Raw genomic sequence first — 27,116 nt, 5'->3', positions numbered from 1 at the left:
TGCCAAAACTTGATTCTACTCCCATTTCCAACCTTTATCTGAAACATCTCCAAATAGAACTCCACTAGATGTTGATTATGACCTGCAATTGCAAGAACATCACTCCATATTCTACAAAGTCTAGATAATGAGTTCACAGGTGGAAGCCATTTATCTTTCTCAATCATGTACTTGCTGCGCAACAATCTTCTCCACAGAGCATTTACTTCACTTCTAAATTTCCACCACCATTTAATCAGTAAACTTCCATTGACATCCTTAATTCTTCTAATCCCCAGACCACCTTGATTCATATTTTTTGATACTTCAGCTCTTTTTCCTCTTTAAACCATTCCCAACCCATAGGAAAGAAGCTTCAAGCCTTTCAAACTCTCTAACCATTCCATTAGGCATTCTGAACATGGATAGATAATAAATAGGAATGCTAGACAATTCAAACTTAATCAAAGTTAATCTATCTGCAAAGGAAATGAGTCTTCTCTTCCACCCAGCCAACCTGGATCCCACTTTATCCAATATTGGCTTCCAAGTTGATTTCCTACCTGGATTAGTTACCCAATCCAATTAGTCGCCCAATGTTTAAATCGCGTCTATTCCGAAAAATAGATTGAGAGATTAAATTGAAACGTTGGGGACCAAATTGAAACATTATTATACACTATAGATCATATTAACACAAAATAAATATTAGAAATGAAAATGACAAGATTTATACTTTGAAGACTAAAGATGTAATTAACCTAGAAAATATTAAAAGGGTAACATGACTATAGCAAAATAGACTATAATGATAAAGGGTTGAAACATATTGGTCCACCAAATGAGAATGTGGAACTTGCACATAGCTACAGTGTTCACAAACAAGGTTTAAAAAATGGTTGGTGAGGTCATTTTGTACTTCCCCAATCACCATTTTGTGAAGAGATTTGCAGGCAAATCTTGCATCTCAAGCCCATGAAGATTTGATATCGTAACAAACATATCTCTTTCTGTATCTGCCTCCATTGACATACATAATTAAGAACCAAATAAAGCTTCTTTGGACAAATGTTTCTTTTCAACCAAAGTCATCATGATGAGCTAGTTTTTCAGATCCCCTCTATTCTCTATGAAGAAAACACTGACAATAAACAAGATCTGATCATAACCATGGACACGGTAAGGAAAATGAGGCAAAAATTAGTAGCCATTCCAGAGGATGATAAAAGTGAGAAAATAATTGATAACAAGTGAAAAATCATTAACAAAGAGATTGAACAGAAAAGAAGGCGAGTAATGAATAGCCTTTATGCATCGCATCGATCCCTACTCCCTCTTGAATATATCTAGGTGATGAATCATATTTTCTTCTATTTTCCCATATTGTTGTTCACTTAGAACTTTAACTACCATATATAAGTATGAGAAGAATGATTACTGCACTGATTTTTCTCTCTTGAATTTCTAAAAGAAAACTAACTCTCTCTCTCTCTCTCTCTCTCTCTCTCTCTCTCTCTCTCCTGTTCTAAAGATTTTATTATTACCTTTGAATAATTGGGTTATTGGAGGGTTATGTTAACGGATGTTGTTTTAGGGAAAGCGTTCAATATCGGATCACATTCAGGAAAGTGTGAATTATATCAAACACATAGAGAATAACATCAAAGAACTGAGTATCAAGAGACATAAGCTTAAAAATATGTCCAATTCAAGAGTTCTTTTAGCGGCAAGTACAAGCTCAAACGATTTTTTGCCCTATAGTGTGACAGTCAGCCCATGTCAGGTTGGTGTGGAGGTTCTGATCACTGGTGGCTTCACTGAGGAAGTGTTTCCCCTATCAAAAGTTCTTCAAGTACTTCTTCATGAAGGACTTGAAGTTATTAGCTATGTTTCCACTGAAGCGAATGATAGGTTGTTTCACACAATTAGATCCGAGGTATTTCTTCTTTAAAAAAATTTAGTAGGTGTTTGGCATGCACTAAAAAAGTGTACTTTTTTTTTGCATACATACACTTATTTGGGTCACATCCATCAACATCTATCAACATCTCCTCTCTACTTTTCTACACATTTTTTTATGAAAAAATAAAAAAAATACACTTATTTAGAACATTCCAAACCACCTCTTAATTTCAATTTCTAGTTTTAGGGTTTTGTCTAAGTTCATTTTTACCATATGGGTTATACTAGCAGGGCATTGACCCAATATGCATTGATCAATCTACGCTACAACAAAAACTGACCGACATGATTAATCGAGAGTTGAATTCGAAGTAACAATGTGTTTTCTATTTGGAGAGTACTCTTAGAACTACATCGTGATATATATATATATATATATATATATATACTTTTTAGATTGGCAAAAAAAGGAAGAGATTTATTGATGTAAAAATTAGCCCAAGGAGTACACACAAAATACATCAACAAAACAGGACCTAGGCGAAAATAGCATCAATGCTTCGGAAACATATCTCAACTATCATGATATGGCACTTGTCTTGAACCCTAAGATTGATATTTTTTCTTTTTTTTCTTTTTTATGAAACCAACCATGCAATGTTTCAAAAGTTGAACTTTTTTTGTTTCTGTTGGGGAGAAAAATCATAATGGAAAGTAAATTCTTTTAATATTTGTGAAACACTACTTATAACTCTTAGATTAATTGTTGCTAGCTGCATTGCTTTGATAGAGTTGCTTTTATTTATTACTAGCACCAAAAAACCAGTAATGTTGATAAAAAAAAAAAAAAAAGTTGATGTTATGTTTTATGCCTTAGTAATATCATTTAGTCCTCTTGGGTAAAAATTTAACGCAGTCATAACATGGATGTGCTTCACTTGAATCTTGTTTTCTTGAATTTCAAAATCACAGGAGCTTGCTTGCGGTCATCATATTCCTATATTTTTGGTTTCATGCTTCTTGAATTTTTCTTTGGCTTGATCTTGCTTGTTTCACTTTCATGCAACCTATATCAAAAATAAAATTATTGTTGTGCCAAAAAATTCATTCATTTTTTGTTTCTTAAAATCTTGAACAATCTTTACATATTCTTTGTACCATATTCAACCAAAATTGGAATTTTTTTGCTCATCAATTTCTTCTCCGCTTTTGAAACTTCCAACTGGTCATCCTTTAAAGTTTTGATCTTTTGATTTTTTGATATTACAGTTTTATTTTATTTTCACAGTCATCTCTTTGGAATCTTACTTCTTCCACATTTTCAATTCTTTTCCACGTCATTTTCTTTTCTGTTTCTAAAATTTTTCTCAACTAGTTTATTCTTAATTTTTCTTCTTCTTGGATGCCTTCATTTGGGGGTTTTTTCTAGTATGCCTTTGGGTCTTCGGCAAAATTTTGTCTTCTTTTTGGTCACTTGGTAGTCCTTTTTGTGGATATTTGCTTGGTGATCTTGAGGGAGATCTTTGTTTCTTGTTAGGTGGTTTTCACAACATTCTTGGTGGCCTCTTGGAGGTCTTGATGAGAATTATCTCTTATTGTTGATTAGTAAGATGAAGTTTTGTTCTTGTCTAGCTTTCTCTTTTGTTTGGAATCTGTAATTATGTTTGTTAGTTTATTCATGAAACTTCTATAGAGATGTTCTTGGTAAAAAAAAATTAAAAAAAATTGAATTTGGTGAGACAACTTGTATCTTTGGTTTGGAGAGATTGTTCTCTTTGTTTGTAGCTCTTTCGAGCAATGGTTCTCTTCATAATAGTGAAATCATTCTCTTTGTTGTGGATGTAGGTTTAAGTCTAACTACATATGTTAGCCTCTCTTGTGCTTGAGATTAATTTGGTTTCTCTCTTTTATATTTGCATATATTTGTATAATTCTTCTACTCCATATTTTTTTTTTAAAAAAAAAGAAAAATATGGGTTTTTGAGCTTTGATTGTGTTAGGAGTTTTATTTTCGCTGGTTGGTTTCTTACTAACTAGCTCTTTTGGAATGCATATTTGAAACGTCCTAGTTAAAATAGGCTTTTGCTTTTTACTTTTATTTTTATTTTTATTTTTTTGATCAGCAAAGAAAACTTTATTGATTGAAGATGATGAAGAGAAAAAATACAATCAATAAAGAACAGGAGCTGCAAGTAGCAAAAGATGAAAAACCTAAGTGGTTCGTGATTTGATCAAGATTTAATTGTTTCAATTCCTAATCAATTAAAACTCACAATCTAAATCATCAAGCACATAAGAAAGTGATTTAAATTGTTGTTTTAGAAAACAATAAATCGACACAAACGATTTTTACATGGAAAAACCACAATTGAAGCATCTTCAATTGTGATAAAAAAAAAAAACCACGGGTGAAATGCCACAAATCAATCCACTACTAAAGAAAGAAGGATTACAAAGATACCAAACAAATTACCCAAACGCTTCCAATTTGTCTTCAAATCTTCTGTATGTCTTTCACTGCAATCTTCATTCGAAATTGATTAGATTGATGTTGAATCCACAATATCTATTGTCGAACCACCGACTACATATAGCATCAAACTCCTTTGATTACACTGTGCTTGAATCTTCGGATTCCACTGAAGAAAAATACTCTCAAAAGAAGATCAAACAAACTTCTTGATGTGTGCTTATAAGAACATGAGTTCAAACTCAATCAAACATCAAGGAAAACCAGAAAAATATCTCCAAAAAAAAAACCTTAAAACCCTTAAAGAAGAACTAAGAAAAGTAACCCTAGACTTGGAGCAACTTGAGGTTTTATAGAGGCTGAGATCGCGAGGTCCGCTCGAGCGTGGGAATGGACGCTCAAGCGGGGACTCTATATAGCGTGTTCCAAACCAGGGTTCACGCTTGAGTTGAAGATCCCACGCTCAAGCTTAAAAACACACCACTCAGAATTTTTGTAGACACGAAAAATACTGTGAGAGTGTAATCTCTGCTCGAGCGCCACTTTGCCCGCTGGAGCAGGAAGACCGAAAACAAGAAAATTATAACTTAATTTAAACCCAAGTTTGTCTATGGAATTTGCCAACGAGTAGGGTCCTAACAATCTCCCCCTTTGTCAAATCCTAGACAAAACTTTTCTAAACAATTTTCCTAGCAAACAACCCAAAAATCAAACTAACTAAACCAATGAACAACCTCAATATTTAAAAAATAAATAAATAAAAAAATAGCCAAATATAGATATGTCAAAACAAAAGTAACCCAATATCCAAAATCCAAAAATAATAACCATCCAAAAATAATGCATCCATATCTCTAACATCAGCAAATATCTCTAAGAACACCAAATATATCCACTCCCCCTTTTTGTCTGAGAGAGAAAAAAACAATAGAGAAAACAGTGCAATAAAGAACGAGAGATATTTCTATGCAAAAAAAATACTAGCCAAAAAATAGAGATCACTGAGCTGGTGGCTGTGGAGGTGACTGGATCTGTAGAAGAGACAAGATCTGAGACAGATGAGCAGAGGACTGTGCAACGGACTCCTCAATGCACCTGGATGAGGCCTCCAATGCGATGAGCCGAGCATCAGCAGTAGTCTCAAGATCCGTAAGCCTGGCCTCGAAGATATCCATCCGGCCCTCCAGACGATCAAAATATGAGACAATGGACTGCTCAAAATGATGGAGCTGGGCTCGGATAGTACGGACTGATGGTGGCTGCTCCCCCTCACCGGCAGCAGCCGCATCATACTCTGCCTCCTCGGCCATAGCAGCATTCCCTACACCTGTACCTAAACTACCCATCCCAGTAGGGACTCCCCTAACATGAGACTGACTCTGTGAGACAGTCTTTTTGGTGAAAGGCCAGGAAGGAGAAGCAAAGTCATCCTCGTCAAACGAAAGAACCTTAAACCTCGCAAGAAGCCGGTTAATGAGGCAACCATAAGGAAGACCAAGGTTATTGCGCTCAAATGCAACAACCATTTTTTGAATGATCAAGGTGGCAAGGTCAATGGAGCGATAGTGAGCAATGCAATAAAGGACAAAACCTTGTTCTTGGTTTATTTCCGAGCTATGGGTGGTTACAATGATGTCGCCACACACAATAAGATTGAGTAAGTGAAATTGGGGAAGGAGCTCATTTTGCTTGATCAAAGAACCCGGGAGCCACGAACGAGATGCACCACATAAAGTAGTGGCCACCTCGTTGAAATCACAGGTAGGTCTCACAGGAAAAGGATAAAAAATAGGAAAGATTTTACTAATCCCTAAAAGCTCACGAATGAGGTTAAGAGTAACAGTTATAGACTTAGACCGGACCCATGTTTTGAACGAGAGACCAACAACGTCAAGTACCTCCATATTATAGTAAACCTCTCTTACCCAATTAAGATTTTGACGACCCGAGAAGGAAAGAACCAAATCCCCACCTAAAGGATCAAAGAGAGGACGAATGTGAATGGACTCAAAGGTGTTCGGTAGAACATTGCATTCAAGATGAACAGTTCGTGAAGGAAGACTCTCTAAACAATTTGGCTTTATCAGCCGAGGGAAACTGGTCTGTATTAAAGGAGGAGCAAGAGGTAGTTGACTTCTTACGCTTAGAAATGGACATGACGAAACCAGAAATTACCCACTAGAACAAACACAAATCCCTTACCCCATGACAAGAATGAAAACCAAAAACCACAGAAACAAAGCATTAGTAGCAAATTCAAATCTATCAAAATTAAACAGCCAATAGTAGTATGAATCAATATGACCAACCCTCAAAGCAATCACAATATTGCAGCATGTAGATTAGACTAGCCAAGGAGAACATAGTGACCATAACCAAATAACCAGATAGATAATATATATATATATATATATATTAAAAAAAAAAACTAGAACAAAATGCATTGATATTCCTTAACACAACACAATATTCCAAAGACACATACCAACATTCCATAACTCAAATATTCTAGAACAATAAGCACATTACAACCAAAAATACCCAATCAGACCATAAACTGAAGTAGACAAGACACACAAGACTCAAAAAACCTACGAACAAGTATTGATAATGAAGATGAGAAGACCAAGAGACAATCAAAAACAAATAAAGAGAAAGAAATAGACTAAATCGAAGAGATGCATACCTGAGACGACCAAGATGTACGAGAATCAAGGTATTGAAGGAAGCAAACTAATCAAACAGTCCAAGAGAGGACACACACTAAGTCGCTAAGAAGCCCTACGTGAGAAAGAGATCGAATTTGGGGAAAAATTGAACTGAAGAGACGAGGGAAGGATTTTTATAACAAACCAGTCCGCTCGAGCGTAGGTTTTAACGCTCGAGCATGCGCCAAAACACGCTGTAGGCACCCCATTTTTGACCGTCCTCAAGACTTGGATGTTCTTGTAGGTTCATCCAGCAACAACTTTGATTGCTCGCTGAGCGCTCGACTTTCGCGACGGAATGCTCCAGGTTTGATCCTTCCAGGCCATATTTCTATTCTGTCTCATTTTTGGACCATGCTTTGGTCCCTCCATATTGATGTTCATGATGGCCTGCCGGCCATGATCAAGGGCTGCCGACCATGGAATCCTTCCTGCCGGCCATCAATAGGCCATGCCGGCCATCAATGAGGCACCCGGCCACCATTATTTCAACAGATATATTTTAGATATTTTTGAGCCTGCTGTTTGCAGGATAGACCATCTGCTTACACGTGGAGGGCTAGATTTGTTTGAAGGCTCCTTGTATCTTCTATATATAGAGGTCTTTTATATGCATGCAAAGGGTTAGAAAATTTTGGCTGAGCTAAATTTCTTTCTCTTTCTCTCTAGAATCCTCTCTCTCCTTATTGTAGGCTTGAAAGTGGTCCTTCTCTACAAATTTGCACTAGCACTCTTAGCCAAACACTCTCATATTGGAGCTGAGGTCTCTTGAGGCTTGGTTTGAGGGCTCAAAGTTGGTTTTAGCACAAGAGAGTTGATGTTTTGCTGCTGTCTTCAAGGGTAAGAAGTTATCCCCTTTTAATCTTTATTTTGCTTCATTGGTTTGGCCAACCTTGCATGTTGTTTTTGGCCTAGGTGTCAACTACAAAAACCTCTATTTTTAAGTGTTGAAAATGATTGTTTGAGGCCCTTTTGGGATTAGGAGTGGTCCTTTCTCTTTTGTGGCTTATTGGCCAAGCTTTATGCCATGTTTAAAAGCCTTTAAAACAATCTCTTTTTGCCCTTTTAACCACTGAAATCCAGGGGATTTTCAGTGGCAAAAATTTGGTTTTAAGGACCAAAATAGGAGGGGGTGATCCCCTCTCCTTGTTTCTCCTTTGCATGTCTTGTTGGCCTACTTGTTGAACATGTTTTTCTATCATCTTTTGACCTGATCTAAGCATGTTTTTGTGACCTTCTTAACATGTCTTGGCTCTGTTTTGGGCTGGCTTGGCCACTTCTTACATGTTTTTTACACTTGTAGTGTAATCTTGCTCACTAGCCTTGCATGCTTGATGTTTTAGTCCATAATTCTAGTGTGTGTTGACTCCACTTCAGCATGTTTTTGGCCTTTATTTAGCATGCTCTAGCTGTTTTTTGAATAGATTTGGTCATGCATGCCTTGCTTTGTATAGCCATAGTGCAAATGCTCTTGACTAGCTTTAAGTTTTAAGGTTATTAGCATGTTGTACTTGTCTTGATTGCATGTTTTGGCATCATTTTGTATGTAATTTTAGAGCATATGTCATTGTCATACTCTCATATATTTCACTCTTTAAGTGCTTTTGAGTGTTGAGCCTTATGCCTTGTTTGTGAGTCAATGTATGAACATGGTTTTTCTTGCTTTTCATGTTGTTATTTCAGCTCATTTTGGCCACTGTTTTGGCATGCTTGGGGTCTGTTTAGGGCTGGTTTAGTCCTTTGAGCATTGTATTGCATGATGCTAGTGTTGTGCCCTTCACTAGTTTTTGATGCTTGAGTCTCTTAGCATGTTGTTTGCATTGTATCGTGTTCAACCGGACGTTATGTTGAACACAAGGTGGATTGGTCCACTTCATACTCAAAGTGATGAAAGTGAGCCAATCCCTTTTGTCTCCATTGCCTTTCATCTTCCATGATAAGGTAGTGGTCTTAATGTCTTGTTTGTCTTGCATTTATTGAATTTGGTGCAAGTTGGATCTTTGGCCATCATGCATTGCATGCTTGATTGGTGGTTTTAGATCCAATGATGCCTCTCCCTTGATGTTTTGAGATGATAAGGAGTGGCACAGTACACACATGCCCTAGGGAGACCCTCCATTTCCTCTGTTTTGTGCTCTGTTGCAGTTTGGTGTCATAGCACACCAGTGGCCGCAGTGCTTCACTGATGGCCGGCACCCTTTCATTGTTGGCCGGCAGAGGCCCATCCTTGGCCAACAGATAGCCGGTAGCCACCACCCATGACCGGCAAGCCACTGGTGCACTCCCCAGCTTTGTTTTGGTAAGATTCAGCAACAAGTCCTTAAAGACACCCTGCAAACAGAGCCTCTAAAGAGCATTTGGAGAGCTTTTCGGGACGGGAGCCGAGGCATACATCTCCTAATTTCCAACAGAGCTGAGACAACATTGTTTAATGCATTTTCTTGTTAGTTAGCATGAATTTGTGATTTGATTAATTTGTTAATTAATTAAGTGTTGTAATAATTAAGTAGCTTAGTTTAGCTGTTTCTTTATTGGTTTGTAATAATTAGTCTAATTAGATTAATTAGATTAGTTAGCTTAGCTTATTCGGACCTTCCTTTGAGAGGGCGCATTGTTGTAATAAGGGTGCATGCGTGTGTGCATGTCTTCCAACCCCACTTCTTTCTCCCTTTTACTTATCAGCTTTTGATGGTTAGTCTATGACATATTTCAATTAGCATACCTTATGCTTGCACGCGTGCATCATTCACTTGTCTTGCATGCACCGGGCTCGGCACATCATACAAACTGCATCGTATTTTAATACCTACTCAAATACGTGTTTCAAAGCATGTTATCAAGTGTTGCATTCATATGCCATTTTAGATAACCGAGCCTATTTAGCTGCATTTTGCATGTGTTGCATTAGGCATTTTCAACATAGTTAGGATCATGCATGATTTCTAACTAGTTCTCTGTTTTAGCTTGGAGTACACTGTAAGTGTTTACGCTTTAGCATCCTTGCATTAGTGTGAGTGTTGCCATGATAGCATGCTTGCCATGAGGCTATTTGCTTAATTGCTATAACTGCATGAATGCCTGTGGATGAAGGCTTTATTACTTGAATTGGAATAATTCATCAAAATGTGAGTTTTAAGCCCACTTGGAGTGGCAAATCATCATGTTTTAATACCACCTTGTTTGGTGGCAAATTCGTATGTCTAAGCCCACTTGAGGATGGTAAATTCAAACCATTTTCGAAAACAATCGTTGAATTGTTTTGTTCCAATTTTGGCAATCTAGTCTATACTTGTATGTTGTGCGCATCACGTAATAAGTTAGCTAAATAACTGGAATAAAAACACATGTGTTTTCAAAACAACATATCATGCTTAGTAGAGGCCGATCCTTTGATCGGGCTAGCGGGGGTGCTCATTTCAGGACCTTCCCCTCTCGTACCCAAGTTCCCGAGCCGAGGTAACTTTGGTAATGACGGACACGTGGCCTTAGGCACGAGTCAGGGTTTCCTAAATTTCCCAAAAACAAAATATTTAGGTGGCAACTCTGTAATCTAGCAAAGCAGTCCATGTTTGGCACTTTTTGATTAAAATCGATTTTCCAAAACGATTTGCCAGATTTGGACTCTTTGGTGATTTATCAATCTTACATTGTACTTTATGAGATTAGATACAGAACCGTGACAGGAGTCCGAACTATAGTAGCATGAACCAATTTGCGCCCTCTTCGAAAAGGGGGCACGCGAAGGAAGTTCGGACAAGTCTACACATGCGTGGCTACCCTCAAGCAAGGAATTGGGCGCTCGAGCGCCAAAAATAGCCTCATAGAACTGAACAACTCTGCAAAAAATGCTGGAAGGATAAAATCCATGCTCGAGTTTGAAAGTTTTCACTCGAGTGAGGACAAAAGAACTCCAAAACCCAAAACACCTTTTCTGTGCTAAAAAAACCAACTCGTACAGAGAAGTGTGACCTGTAACAAAATAGAGGTGAGCACAACCGCAAGACTATGACACCGAGATGTGATAATCCAAAAACCATGAAGCCTGCAAACTTGCAAATTTTGAAATTATGAACCACAAAAACATGAGCAAATCAGATAAAATTTAATCAATGATCATAAGCTACATGAGAATGCACAACTCAAAAGCAAACATGAGAGCTCACAAAAAGAATGTATGTGTGTGTGTGCAATCCTTGAGAGGCCACAAAGCTAGAGTTAATCCTCGTAGTGATCGGATGGCTAGACCTCCGACAAGAGTAGCAAAACAACATAGAGAAAAGTCAAACCACTAGAAATCAAGGGATATTTGTTGAGTAAGCGCGGAGGCTCCTTCTCAATCAATGAGTCCCCATTTTTTTTATTATGAGACTTTTCTTTTCTGTGGGCACTCACTAGTGGCTTACACGCTCAAGAGTATGGAGACCAAACCAGAGAAGTATGAAATCAGAAAGGATGGCTTGGTTGGTGCCTCTGAAGTAGCCTTTTCCTAATGCTCGGCCTTCAATGAACTGAAGGAGGAACCGTGAAAGTGAAAAACGATATTAGATGGTTAAGAGACTCAATATCACCCATGATATACCAGTATAGGTCAATTCCTCCAATAATGTAAAAGATACATTGTTAGTGATCTATAGAGAACTTTGATCACTTATGCGGAAACCGCTGCAACAGTTTATCTCAAGAATGTGTACAGAATAAGATTATGAAGTCAATGAGCATGGGCATTCAGAATGAGCTATGAACAATGAAAAATGAAATCTAACAAGCAGCATAAGAGGTGTTCATATTTTTCTAAATGCAAGGATGACAGGAATGTAAGAGAATGAGATTATAGCATCCAAGTAGACATAAGAGCAATCACTCACACCCCCACCAGTAACAGATAACACCCTAGTAACTGAGCACTACACCTAAGGTCTTTCTAAGGAACTCAAACCTAAGAAGATCAAGGGGTTTTGTAAAAATATTAGCTTTTTGATGCTCAGTAGGTACATGTTCAAGAACAACAAGGCCTTCTTCCACTAACTCTCAGATAAAATGATGATGAATGTCAATGTGTTTGGTGCGAGAGTGTTGGACCGGATTTTTAGAAATGTTAATGGCACTTGTGTTATCACAGAAAAGAGTGAGAGTGTTCTGGTCTATTCCATAATCGTGAAACATTTGCTTCATCCATAACATTTGTGCATAACAACTCTCTGCAGCAATGTACCCAGCCTCAGCGGTCGAAAGAGAAATGACATTTTTCTTTTTGCTATGTTAGGCAACCAAATTATTCCCAAGGTAAAAACACCCTCCAGATATGCTCTTACGATCATTAGCACACCCTGCCCAGTCAGCATCAGAAAAACTAGTGATTTCATCTGTAGTGTTGGTCGAGAACCTAATCTCATAACCTAATGTCCCATTCACATACTTAATGATGCGTTTGACAGCAATCAGATGCGACTCTTTAGGACAGGCTTGGTAATGGGCATAAACACCTACACTAAATGCAATGTCAGGACGACTAGTAGTGAGGTACAAGAGACTCCCTATCATACTCCTATACAGGGTAGGATCAACATCAATACCAGAGGAATCTTTGGAAAGGTGAAGACTGGTGCTCATGAGAGGGCGAGCATGTTTGGCCGACTCAAAATCGAACTTAGAGACAAGGTTTTTGGCATACTTAGTCTGAGAAACCTACATACCCGAAGAAGACTATTTAATTTGAAGACCTAAGAAATAAGACAACTCTCCCAACATGCTCATCTCAAACTCATGCGCCATGCAATCCAAAAAGTATTTAACAAGATGATCAGTAGTGGATCCAAACACAATATCATCGACATAAATTTGAGCAACAAGAATATGAGACTTAGTATGTCTCACAAATAAAGTCTTGTCTACACTACCCCTTTGAAAATCATTATCAAGTAGGAAGGTAGTAAGTCGATCATACCAAGCCCGAGGGGCTTGTTTCAATCCATACAAAGCCTTGTCTAACTTGTAGACATGTTTAGAACATTTAGGGTCCTCAAACCCTTTCGGTTGCTCAACATAAGCCTCATCTTTCAAGTACCCATTCAGAAAGGCACTTTTCTCATCCATTTGAAATGGTTTGAAACCAAGAAAGCATGCAACACCAAGTAAAATACGAATAGATTCAAGACGTGCAACTGGGGCAAACATCTCATCATAGTCAACACCCTGTACTTGTGTGCAGCCTTGAGCAACCAACCTAGCTTTATTTCTAACCACAGTACCATTCTCATCAGATTTATTCTTAAAGATCCACATGGTACCTATCATATTCATGTCTCTAGGTCTAGGAACAAGAGTCCAAACATTGTTACGTTCAAATTGACCAAATTCTCCATGCATAACATTGACCCAACTATCATCTAGTAAGGCCTCTTTTATATTCTTAGGTTCAATTAATGAAACATAATACATATAAGATACCTCATCCCGAATTTGTCTTCGGGTTTTCATTCGATCCGAGACACTTCCAATCACCTATTGAGTTGGATGATTTAGTTTCACCCTTGCTGATGGTTTGAACTCTGGACTTGTGGTGACAGATGCATCAGAAGTGATGTCTCTCTGTGTACTCTTTGGACTCTGACTTACCTGAGAAGTTGGTGCTGTCTCAACTTCTTGTGCTTGGACCTCAGCTTCTCTTTGACTTTGTGGTTCAGTATCCAGGATTGGAGACTCACCATTATCTTCATCATTTGTCGCCAAAGTAAGAGAACATGTGTCATCAATAACCACATTGATTGATTCGATTAAAGATGAAGTTCGTAGGTTATAGACACAAAAAGCCCTACTAGTGGTTGAATACCCTAGAAAAATACCTGCATCACTTTGAGAGTCAAATTTGCCCAAAGGCTCTCTATCTTTGAAAATGTAACACTTACTCCCAAAAGTTTTGAAGTATTTTACATTAGGTTTCAATCCCCTCCACAATTCATATGGAGTTTGTAAAGTGTCGGGCCTTAAATACACACGATTTATGACATAAACAGCAGTATTTAGGGCTTCAGCCCAAAATTTTGGAGGAACTTTCTTACTAAGGAGTATGACCCTAGCCATCTCTTGCACAACCCTGTTCTTCCTCTCAACAACTCTATTTTGTTGTGGAGTAATAGGTGCGGAAAATTCATGCTTAATTCCATGCATATCACAAAAATCAAAAAATGACTTGTTTTCAAACTCACGACCATGATCAGTTCAGATTCTTATGATACGCCCAATAGAAACACCCTGTTCATTTTGTATTTTAAGGACTGAGGCCTGGAAAGCATTAAACGTATTAGATTTTTCTCTTAAAAAATTCACCCATGAAAAACGAGTAAAATCATCAACAATTAAAAAAATGTATCTTTTACCTCCAATGCTTTCAGTGCGAGGAGGTCCCATTAGATCCATATGAACCAATTCAAGAGGATATTTGGTTGTAAAAATGTTCACCTTTTTATGAGGGGCATGGGTCTGCTTTCTAAGTTGACATGGTCCACACACATGGTTCAAATTTTTACCCAGTTTAGGTACACCTCACACAAGCTCTTTGTTGGCTATCTTAGTTAGGTCTTTGAAATTCATGTGACCTAATCTTTGATACCACAGATCAATGTTACTTATGATGGCTGAGTGGCAAGTGAGATCATTAGTGGTAACAATCCCGTAGCAGTTATCAGATGTGCGAACCCCATGCATGACAGTATTTCCCTTTTTATCCAAAATTTCACATTTATTTTTTGAAAACAATACTTCATGGTGGGAATCACACAGTTGACTGATGCTCAAAAGATTTTCTTTAAGGCTATCAACAAGTAATGCATTTTCAAGCTTGGGAAGACCAGCCACACTTATAGAGCCCTTACCAATGACTCTAGAAGTGTCACCATCTCCAAAAGTAACAATTCCACCTCCATATTTTTCAAGGGAAGTGAAGTAGGATTTGTCACTTGACATGTGATGAGAGCACCCACTATCAAGGTACCACATGTGTGAGTCACGTGCTTTTGGAGCAGTGTGAACAACTAAACAAGTCCAGTCATCTTTTCTCACGCATATCTTTTTGGTCTTAACAAAATCAGGACTGGCGATCTTGGTAAATGTCTTAGCATTGTGAACACCCTCGTATATCTTGGTGTTCCGCCTAGACATGTAAGGTTGTCTCCTTACCCAAAAAGTATTAGAATTTCTACCCTTTTGAGAAACCTTACTAAACAATTCAAAGCAATAAGGACAAATGTGGCCATACCTACCACAATGATGACAAACAAACACAGGTTTTACCTCCCTTTTGTTGATCTTACCCCCATTAGGCAAATAAAGAGAAGGATCACCCTGGTGCACCTTCAGCTTTCCCTTTTCTTGAGTCTTCAGGTTAGGAGATGTAAAGGCATGTCCCTTGTGAGCTGTCGCATTACCATAGCCAAGCCCACTTTTGTCACAACCCATTTGTTGAGACCTGAGGATGTCTTCTAATGACTTGGAACCTTTGTTCCACATGGCAATTGTGGCTCTAGCAATTTTGAGTTCTTCACCTTTATGACAAACCATCTCTTCCAATGTAGCTTGTGATATCTCAAGGCTTTAAATTTTCTCTTCATATGTGGCATATATTTTCAGAAGTTCATTCATTTCGGTCTCACAAGATAGAAGTTTCTCACGTAGGTCTTGCTTGTCATTAGAGATTTTGACGACATTCTGCTTTGCTGTTGCAATTTCTCCTTTTAGCTTGACATTCTCGCTTTCACATGCTTTGAGCTTAAGAGTGAGTTTGTCATTGATCTTGGACAAATTCAAAGATTCATCATGAAGCTTTTCGTAGGCTTGTTATAGATCATCACCATCAATCTCATCATTGTCTTCTGATGTTTCATCAGCTTCTTTTTGCTCCTCTTTCTCCCGGACCTCATCCAGTCGAGCAACTAAGGCAAGAAAGGTGATAGATGGTGGTGAAGATGACTCTCCTTTTTAATGAAATTGACTTAGAATGTCCCATGCATCTTTGACCTTTGTGCAGTGAGCAACCCGTTGCTGTTCTTTATCAGAAATTGCGTCACGAATAGTAATCAGAACTCTCTGATTGCTCGGATTATCAGTACTTTCAGCATCCTTTTCAATGGCTTGCCAGCCTTCAGGGTCAAAAGCTCTCAGAAATGCCCTCATTTTGATTTTCCAGTACAAGTAATTACTCCCATCAAAGGTAGGAGCATGGTGCAGATTCTGACCACGACAAAATTCCACTAGCTTTGGAGGAGGTTGAGTGAAAGTGGACTAGAATGTCATGAAAGCACTATCCCCATCTTCATTGGATTCAGTTTCTTTGGGTTCTTGCTCTGACCTGCTTTCATTATCCCAAGTCACTGTATAGACTTTCTTCCGATTCTTTTTCGATGGACATTCAAGAGCAATATGTCCAAACCCTTTACATTCATAACACTTGGCCCATTGCCCCTTTACAATCATCTTTTCAGTTTTTGGAGCAAGTTTTGGTGGATGAGTTTTGGGTTTATCATTACTCTTGTCTTTTGAAATAGGGTCTCTAAAATTAGGCTTGTTTTTCTTTAAATTTTTTTTGAACTGTTTAGTAAACATAGCCGTCATCTCAGACTCTAGATCAAACTTAGTCTTAGGAGTTTTTGCAATCTTATGAGCACTAGTGAAAGCCCCACTATCTTTTTATTTTTTCTTAGAAATATGGTGGGCTTCATAAGTCTGTAAGTTTCCAACCAACTGATCAAGCTTGATGGTATCAACATTCTGAGCCTCCTCAATAGCTGTCACTTTTGATTGGAACCTCTTGGGTAAAGACCTCAAAAATTTTCCAACAACCTTAGCTTCAGGGGTTTTTTTCACTGAGTGTAAAACAGGAATTCACAATGTCTCTAAGTTTAGCATAGAAATCATCAAACGTCTCATCATCACACATAAAAAGGGTTTCAAAGGTAGAGGTAAGACGTTAAAGTTTTGACCTTTTAATAGAAGTAGTACTCTCGTGAATCATTTCAAGAATGTCCCAAGCCTCTTTTGCTATCTCACACGTGCAAATACGACGAAACTCTTCAGGTGTGACGGAGCAGAAAAGAGAATTGAGAGCCTTACTATTCCAACTTGAGTTTTGGTAGTCAAATGCGTCCCATTTATCAAGGGGTTTGGGAATATCAACACCATCAATTCACTCCACCCATAGATCACACAGTGCCAAACTTTCTCATCTATAGATTTTAAAAATGCTCTCATATGAGCTTTTGTACCATCAAGTAACAGAAGTTTATGGGTCGAGTTACCTTCGCGAATAGAATCCATATCACCAATCACACAAAACCACATTCCTATAGCTTTGATAAAAACAAAGAGTGGCCCGCTCTGATACCAATTGAAAAAACTAAGTGATTCATGATTTGATTAAGATTTAATTGTTTTAATTCCAAATCAATTAAAACTCACAATCCAAATCATCAAGCACATATGAAAGTGATTTAAATTATTGTTTCAGAAAATAATAAATCGACACAAACGATTTTTATGTGGAAAAACCACAATTGAAGCACCTTCAATTGTGATAAAAAAACCACAGGCGAAACGCCACAAATCAATCCACTATTAAAGAAAGAAAGATTACAAAAATACCAAACAAATTACCCAAACGCTTCCAATTTGTCTTCAAATCTTCTGTAGGTCTTTCACCGCGATCTTCATTCAGAATTGATTAGATTGATGTTGAATCCACAACATCTATTGTCGAACCACCGACTACACATAGCATCAAACTCCATTGATTACTTTATGCTTGAATCTTCAGATTCCACCGAAGAAGAATACTCTCAAAAGAAGATCAAACAAACTCTTTGATGTGTGCTTGTAAGAACATGAGTTCAAACTCAATCAAATAACAAGGAAAACCAGAAAAATATCCCCAAAAGAAAAACCCTAAAACCCTTCAAGAAGATCTAGGAAAAGTAACCCTAGACTTAGAGAAACTTGAGGTTTTATAGAGGCTGAGATCGCGAGGTCCGCTCGAGCGTGGGAATGGACGCTCAAGCGGGGACTCTATATAGCGTGTTCCAAACCAGGGTTCATGCTCGGGCGGAAGATCCCACGCTCGAGCGTAAAAACACACCACTCAATATTTTTGCAGACGTGCAAAATACTGTAAGAGTGTAATCTCCGCTCGAGCGCCACTTTGCCGGCTCTAGCGGGAAGACCAAAAATAGGAAAATTACAACTCAATTTAAACCCAAGTTTGTCCATGGAATTTGCCAATAAGTAGGGTCCTAACAAAAGAACACACAAACTAAGCAAAAGATGCGAGCTCCCCATGGTTGATAAGGAACCGACCAAAGAAAAGAATAAACAAACCAAAAACCAGCTGGATGATCAAATCGTGCCCCTGATCTATTTCCACTTGAAGACTAGATCATCCACTGTGTAGGGGAAATCCTTAATTATTGCTTTGAGCCAAAGGGCAGTTCTAATTTTGATGAGTTCAAGCAGACCAAAAAAGTTGGGTTGAGCCTCGGAAATACACAATCATTCTTATGCTTCCAAAGAGACCAAAGAACAACTAAGGGGATGGCTCTCCAAATTAATCTATCAGACTTCTAAAATTTCCCACCAATCCACCAATTGAGCAAACCAGCTACTGAATTTAGAATACACCATTGAAACCCCCATTCTTGAATCACTGCAGACCAAATCAACCAAGAGAAAGGGCAATGAAGTAAGACATGAATAGTAGATTCAGTTTTAGAATTACAGAAGGGACAGAGAGTCGCAACACTACTATCAAGAATGCCAATCTTATGCAAGAATTCTAAAGATTTCACTCTGTTTTTTCAGGCCAGCCAATAAAAGAAGAAGACTTTGGGGGGTAATACAGTGCTCCAAACATGTTTGCAGATTCTTAGATTAGGTCCAAGAAGGGAGGTACTATGAGAATATAGACCATACACAAAGAATTGAGTATGGCCTGCAGCATCATTAAACCATATCAGGCAATCTGCATTTTCATTACACAGAGGAGAAGCTAAGGATAAAACCGCATTCAGACTAGCTTCTTCCTCTAATTTCCAACCATACAACTCTCTTCTATGAGGAAAGTTCCAAACACTTGAGCTGGTTTTCCTAGCAAAGAATTGGCAGAGAGAGCCTTCTTTATCTGTTGAGAGATTAAAAAGAAGTGGAAATCATATTTGAGGCAAATATCACCACACCATCTATCAGTCCAAAATCTGATCCTATTACCATTCCCTACTTTAATTAGACAGTTAGTCAAGAAGAAGTTGAAAATAGAACTGCTGGAGGCCCCAATGGATAAGATGCCACTCCACATTCTAGAATGTTTGTAAGAGGGCCTTATTGGAGGATGCCAACAATCTTTAATAATCTTATATTTGCTGCAAATTGCTCTCCTCCAAAGTGCATTGATTTGGTTACCAAATTTCCACCACCATTTGAGTAGTAATCAAGCATTTACATCTCTGATTCTTCTGTTGCCCAAACCCCCTTGGTCAATTCTCTTTGTAGTCTCCACCCATTTCACCAGATGTACTTTCCTTTTCAGATTATTACCACCCCACAAGAATGCAGCCTTAATCTTTTCCAATTCTTTAGCCACACCTTTAGGCATTTTAAACAAAGAAAGGAAATAAATAGGTAAGCTTGAAACGGTAGACTTGATCAAAGTTAGTCTTCTTGCAAAGGATAGCAGCTTTCTCTTCCACCCTGATAGTTTAGATCTGATTTTGTCAAGGACAGGCTTCCATGTAGATTTCCTAAAAGGATTGGCTCCTAGTGGTAGCATTAGAGATTTTAGAGGAAGGCTCTATACCTTACAGTTGAGAAGATTAGCAAAGAAAAGCATAAGATCATCAGTTACACCAATACCACACACAACACTCTTGTGATAATTAATTTTGAGACCAGATAGAACTTCAAAACATCTAAGAACTCTTTTGACTAACACCAACTGATCCCAATTAGCTTCACAAAAGAGAATTGAACAATCAACAGATTGCAGATGTGAAATACAAACATTATTGGCCCCAACTAACACACCTTTAAGCATGCTAAGGTTAAGTGCTCTTACCAAAAAAATATTAAGCCCTTCAGCCACTGTGTTGAACAAAAAAAGGGAGAGTGGATCACCCTGCCTAAGGCCTCTTTGGGGTGAGAATTCCTCTATAGGTGATCCATTCACTATAATGGAGATCCTTGTTGTAGTCACACAAGCTTTCATCCAAGAAATCCATTTATCCCCAAAGCCAAAGCTAATCATCATCGAGAATAAGAAATCTTAATTTACAGAATCAAATGCTTTCTCAAAATCCATCTTAAGGATCAGCCCTTACTTCTTAGCCTTCTTCCATCCATCCACCACTTCATTAGCAATGAACACCCCATCAAGGATGTATCTCCCTTATATGAAGGTAGTTTGAGTTTCACCAATGATTGAGGGGATCACTAACTTCAATCTGTGTGCTAATTGATGTTTTTTCATACTTTCCTACTTTATCTTGTAATGTTTTATTTTTTAATAAAATATTACCTTTTTGCTGATAAATAAATAAATAAATAAAAACTATCTTGATATGGTTGAGTTGTTTTGGACACTCCACATAACACCAACATCATACAATAAATCATGTATTCAAAGATAGATTCAGATTTCGGAATTCTAATTAGCATAATTTAAGAACACCATTTTTTTTGTCAGTAACTTGTAGCATGATGCCAAGATTATGTCGAACCTCGATGCTATAATTCAGAAATTTTTGTGAGCACTCAAAATACGATCTTCTATGATAGATGATTTTGTTTTTAATAACAAAAATAGACACTATATCTTTTTGGGTAAATTATGTAAATAATCCCTATAGTTTATACAATGAGTCAATTTGGTCCTTATTATTTTAATTTGCTCAATTTTGTCCATTAATTTAAATGATTGTGTCATATTGGTCTAATAAATAACGGTCATTAGATTTGATGGGTGGAAATTCAAACGATATATCAATTTGGTCCCTGTAGTTTACATAATGTATTAATTTAGTCCCTATCAAAAATCGAGCAAATTAAACTAATATGGACCGAATTGACACACCGTTTGAGCATGTGATAACTTTCTGTCCACCAAACCTAACAGACATTATTTATTGGACCAATATGACACAATTTGTTAAATTAAGAGGTAAAATCGACCAAATTAAAACAATGTGAACCAAATTGACATATTGTGTAAATTATAGGGACCATTTGTATAAAGATGTAATAATGGCCTGGCCCGGCCCGGCCTATCTCGACCCGAGCTCGGGTCGGCCCAAGTGGGCCTCGCAGGCTCCCGCTTTTTAGTGGGTCAGGCCAAGCCAGCCCATGGGCCCAAAAGTGGGGCCCAAGCCCACTCATAATAGGGCCTAGGGCTGGGCTTGGCTTGGGCTTGGGCTCGAGCCGCAGACCGCGAGCTAGTCAGGCCCTTTTTTTTTTTTGAAAAATAAATGATAAACACATTAACTAGGTAGATTATTTATTAGGAATAAAAACTAAAAAAAAAAATTATATTAGAGTATTTTAGTTAAGATTAATGAGATGTTTTGTTTGATTATGTTTCATGGTTGTATTTAAATTTAATTATGAACTTATAACTAAAAAAATATGCAATTATATAAAAAAATTTCTTTCGAAATGAATAATTATATATATATGAAAATGAAACTTTCAATATTGCAATATTAAATTAATTATATAACATTTATTGAATGAACAATTTTTATTTCAAAATAAAATAAAATATTACAAAAATTTATATTATTAAATAAAATAGGTGTAGATTATTGATGATGGTAGAGTAATTGCATTACTATAGGTCAAGTACATCCTAACTAGGTTGGCATCTACTAGCCTACCAATCATTTGCAATATACTCCACCTCAATAATCTAAAAAAAAAATAAAAAATAAAAATAATTAAATGAAATAGTAAAAAACAAATTGTTGATCAATCATCAGAGAAGACAGACATTTCAGTCACATTGCCTGAGGATGTATCATCCAGATTATTTTAAATTCACTCATTTTCACTATAATTTTGTCTTCTTGTAAATGCATGCATATGATTTTTAGATATCATCAGTGTCTCAACCATTTGGGGTGAAAGTCTGTTCCGGTAATCGTTCAACATCCATCCATCTATAGTAAAAGTTGTTTTCTAAACAACTATAGAAATATAAACGGTTAATATATCATGGGCATCTGTAAAACCACAGGCCGAAAAAATCTATGGTACATGAAAGTTGTTTTCATGTATGATAACTAAATACATGTGAACCATTAGATTTGAATTGGAAAAAATTCTAGCCAATAAATGTTTTATGGCTAAAAATAGATAGGAAATTAAAGTGAGTTTTCAAAAGTTAAAGTAGTTTTAGTTAATTTTGGAATGAAAAAGTAGATTTAACTTACTATTTATTATAAATATATTTAGTACTTATCATTTACTCATTTACTACTTGTTATAAATAAACTTACTATTTAAATATAAATAAAATACAATTCAACAATATTACCTGTTAGTCCGGTCATCTTTCTTGTCTTGAAAGTTGTGTCTTTTTTTCATTATAAATTAATTTTAAACACATAGAACTAATGACACACTATTTATAACTATTTTTCCTCCATATTTAGTCTTTATCTTTATTTTATTTTAACATTATGTGACATTTTCCATTTATGAAATTTAAGGTTTTGCTGTAATAACATTTCACCTAGTTAAAGAAAAATATTCAATAGTAAGTAGAGACTCATTGAGTAATAAGTCAAATTTAATGAAATAGAAAGTGAAGTCTCGTTAAGTAGTAACTCAAGTCTAATAAAATAGTAAGTGGAATCTCATTAAGGTTTCGTTTGTTTTGACGTAAAATGTTTTTATCAAAAATATTTTACTCATTTTCCAATTTGGTTGAACAAAAAGCAAGTAAAACATTTTTTAAGAAAAATATTTTTGCATCATTTTTCAATAAATAACTTACTTTTAAAATTTTCATAAATCAATTTTTATAAAGTTGATAGAAAAGGCTATACAAGAAGGGGTAGAGGCATGATAGAATTTAATAATTTTATTGAAGGGTTGGAATTGTTGGATCTGCCAATGTTCGGTAGACAATTCACATGGAGTAATTCAGGGGATGGGGGCAGGTGGAGTCGTATTGATCAAGTTCTATTGTCATCTGAATGGTTGGTAAAATTCAAGTTGAAGTTGTGGGGTTTACCAAGGGGTGTTTCTGATCATTGTCCTTTACTTTTATTGGAGGATGGGAGGGATTGGGGGCCAAAGCCGTTCAGATTTATTAATGCATGGATTTTACATCCAGGTTTTTCTTTCATTATTAAGAAGTCATGGGAGGAATCGGTTTTTTCGGGGTGGGCAGGCTTTGTGATTGTTATGAAGCTTAGAAATCTGAAATTGGATTTGAAGAAGTGGAACACAGAGGTGTTTGGAAATGTGTCTTACTCTTTAAAAAAGGCTCAGGAGGAGTTGCATGAGTGGGATTTGGTGGCTGAATCTAGAGATTTGGGGGTTAATGAAATAGCTCGTAAAAGAGAGGTTATGAGGCTAGTATGGTCTTTGTCCAAAAAGGAAGAATGGATGTGGCTTCAAAAATCCAGGTTGGATTGGGCTATGAAAGGGGACAAAAATACAAGGTATTTTCATACCATAGCTTCAAGTAGGCAGTGTAGGAATTTTATGAACTCATTGTTAGTTGATGGTGTGTTACTTGAGGAACCATCGATGGTGAGAGCAGAGGTGTTCAGGTATTTCAATCAAGTGTTCCCTGAAGGATGGAGAGGCAGACCACAATTGAGAGGGCAATTTAGATCTATTGGCCAGGGTCATCTAGTGGATGGTTTAGAAGCTGTTTTCTCGGAAGAGGAAGTTTGGGCTGCTATTCAGAGTTGTGATGGGAATAAAACACCAGGGCCTGATGGCTTTAACTTGGCATGTTTTCAAAAGTGTTGGAAGGTGTTCAAAGGGGAGGTTATGCCGTTTTTTAAGGAGTTTCATGATTATGGGAAGTTAGCCTCTGGAGTGAATAATTCTTTTATTACTCTTATACCGAAAGTTGATTGTCCTATTAGCATAACTAATTATAGGCCCATAAGTCTCATTGGTTCCATTTATAAGATTCTAGCGAAAGTGTTGGCTAATAGATTGAAAAGGTGGTGCCAAAGGTTATTGGTGAGGTTCAATCAGCTTTTTTGGGTGGAAGAAATATATTAGATTGGGTCTTAATAGCCAATGAGATTGTTGATTGGTGGAAGGTTAATAAAAAGAAGGGTGTGATTCTCAAGCTTGACTTCCATAAGGCGTATGATTCGGTGATTTGGGGTTGTTTACTATCTATGATGAAGGAGTTTGGTTTTGGAGATAGGTGGAGAGGTTGGATTAAGGAGTGTCTTGAATCATCCAGATGCTCAGTTCTGGTGAATGGATCCCCTACAGCTGAATTTAAACCTGGTAAAGGCCTTTGTCAAGGTGATCCTTTGTCTCCTTTTCTATTTAACTTAGTGGCAGAAGGGTTTAATATGCTGATGCTTAGGGCCAGATCTTTGGGTCTAATTTCAGGAGTTTCAGTGGGTCATGATATTACGGTATCACATCTTCAGTTCGCTGATGATACAGTTATTTTTTGTGAGGCTGATATGGAGGTGTTAATAGTAGTTAAAAGGATTCTCAGGTGCTTCCAATTAGTATCTGGTTTGAAAATCAATTTTCATAAAAGTTCTATATGCGGAATTGGTGTGCAGGAATCAAAGTTAGAGGAGTTTGCATCTAGATTACATTGCAAATATTAGAAGTTACCATTAATGTATCTTGGGTTACCATTAGGGGGCTAATCCTAGGCTGAAGAAGACATGGCAGCCGATCCTTGATAAATGTAAAGCTAGACTTGCATCTTGGAAGAGGAAGCTCTTATCATTTGGTGGTAGGCTAATGCTTATTAAGTCTGTTTTATCCAATCTGCCTACGTATTATTTATCTCTTTTTAAGTTACCCTCTTCGATGGCTAAGGCTTTTGATAAAATTCGAGCAAACTTTCTTTGGGGGGGATCTGATTTGAAAAAGAAGGTTCATCTAGTTAGTTGGACTGAAGCAACAAAGAGCAAAGCTAGTGGGGGTTTAGGTATTAGAAGAATTCAAGAGGTGAATGATTGTCTGTTGGCTAAATGGTGGTGGCGGTTTGGTGTTGAGGATAACTCGTTGTGGAAAAAAGTAATTTGTAGTAGGTATCCTCCAATTGGTGGCAGGTGGTACCCTTTTTCAGTTGATTTTGGGATCTGTTAAAAAATGTGGGGTGCTATTCTCAAGGTTAGCCATTCAAATTCTCAACTTTTTAATATTTTTTTGAATAACTCTAAGTTGATTGTGGGGAATGGGGACAGAATTCATTTTTGGACTGATACGTGGGTGGGCAATCTGTTTGTTAAGTCTTCTTTTCCAAGGTTGTTTAGTTTATCGTTAGAAAAGGACATTACTCTTAAAGTGGTGGCGGAAAGGTGGTCTGCCCAGATTGATAGGTCATTCAGGTTTAGAAGAGCATTGCTAGGCTGGGAATCTGATGAGTTAATCAGGTTGGGTGATTTTTTTAATACAGTTGGGTATGGTCTGTCGGAAAGGGTTGATAGGTTACAATGGGAGGCAAGTTCATCTGGTCAATTTAGTGTTTCCTCCCTGTATTCTATGTTGGAGACCTTAGAATCCTGTCCAGTCACTAAGGTAAACTGGAATAATTTATCTCCTCCAAAGGTTCAGTTTTTAGGTTGGTTAGCATGGAAGGGGCGGCTTAAGACTTCTTATTTTCTGCGAAGAATAGGGGTGCTGGGACCTGGTGCTTCTGTATTGTGTCAATTTTGTCAATTGGAGGATGAGGTAGTGTCTCATTTATTGTTATGGTGCCCTTTTACTTGGAGAGTATGGTCTTGTGTGATGGATTGGTGGGGGTTACGTTGGGCTATGCCTCGGAATGTGGAGGATCTTCTTGGGTGGAGGGGTGGCTTCAAGTGGGGTAAGCTCGCAAATTCGATTTGGCGGACTATTCCATTGGCTGTTATGTGGTCATTATGGAAACTTAGGAACGAGGTGGTGTTCAATGGTAAGCAAGTGCACCTGGAGGAAGTATGTGACTTGATTAAGTTCAGAATTGCTGTTTGGGTAAAAGCTCAATTTTCAGGGTGTTTATACTCTGTGCATGAAATTGTTAATAATATTCAGCAGATTAGATATTAGTCTTAACTTGTTAGGCTATGTTAATTCAAGGTTGTGAATATCTTGCTTGGGTTGTACATGATTTCCCTGGCCTGTGGGTGGTCTTGGTCTGGTGTGTTGATCTATGTTGGTTCTTGGGTGAAGTTTATAGTTTGTGGCTAAACTGTGAGGGCAGTAACTTCTCTCCGATTGATGATATCTGTGCTATTGAATGTATACTGACTTGGGAGTTGATTAGGAGATCAGGATATTTGCTTTGTGGTAGGGATTGAAGCTTGGGTTTGTGGGTGATCAATGTTGCTAAATTTCTATGATGACTATTTCACCTCAGTTTGGCTTGAGGGTGAACAATGCTACTGGTTGTTGTTTTCTCTGTGGGGGTAAAGTCTTCAATTTGGCTGCTGATATTTCCTTATGTTTGGTAGGTTGGTTGGGTTGGGTTGTTTTAGTTCTGGTTTGCTATATCTGGGTTTGTTTTGTTGGGTGTTTGTGGTTGGTCTCTCACCAACTTCTGATGGTGTGCTAGCATATGATTTGGCGATCTTATCAGTGCCAACTTAGTTGGGATTGATTTGGTTAGTTATGATACTTTTTGCACTCATCATTTTTTCTTTTTTTTGTTGTAATTTTTTTTTTCATCAATAAAGTTATTTTTGCTGATCAAAAAAAGTTGACTCTCACTCATTATCTTTTCAACATATTTATCCTTTTCAAATAAATATCTTATTTAGCTCACTAAAAAGTCATGAATGACACTCTATTAAATCAAAATTTCTCTTTTAAGTAATAAATATTTT

At 37.3% G+C, this 27,116-nt stretch overlaps 1 protein-coding gene across 1 annotated transcript; it reads left to right on the top strand.

The window, feature by feature from the left end:
* The first annotated feature begins 1,149 nt into the window (after positions 1–1,149).
* LOC114289203 (transcription factor bHLH120-like) lies at positions 1,150–2,256 on the top strand. Its single transcript, XM_028232871.2, has 3 exons — positions 1,150–1,158; positions 1,574–1,915; positions 2,173–2,256. Exons 1-3 carry the CDS (start codon positions 1,150–1,152, stop codon positions 2,254–2,256), a joined length of 435 nt encoding a protein of 144 aa, XP_028088672.2.
* The last annotated feature ends 24,860 nt before the right edge of the window (positions 2,257–27,116 follow it).

This window comes from Camellia sinensis, chromosome 8 (genome assembly GCF_055761805.1).
Source record: "Camellia sinensis isolate YWXY chromosome 8, ASM5576180v1, whole genome shotgun sequence".
Classification (NCBI taxonomy): Eukaryota; Viridiplantae; Streptophyta; class Magnoliopsida; order Ericales; family Theaceae; genus Camellia; species Camellia sinensis.
The sequence above is the reverse complement of the archived record's forward strand: the minus strand, read 5'-3'. Positions and strand labels throughout refer to the sequence as shown.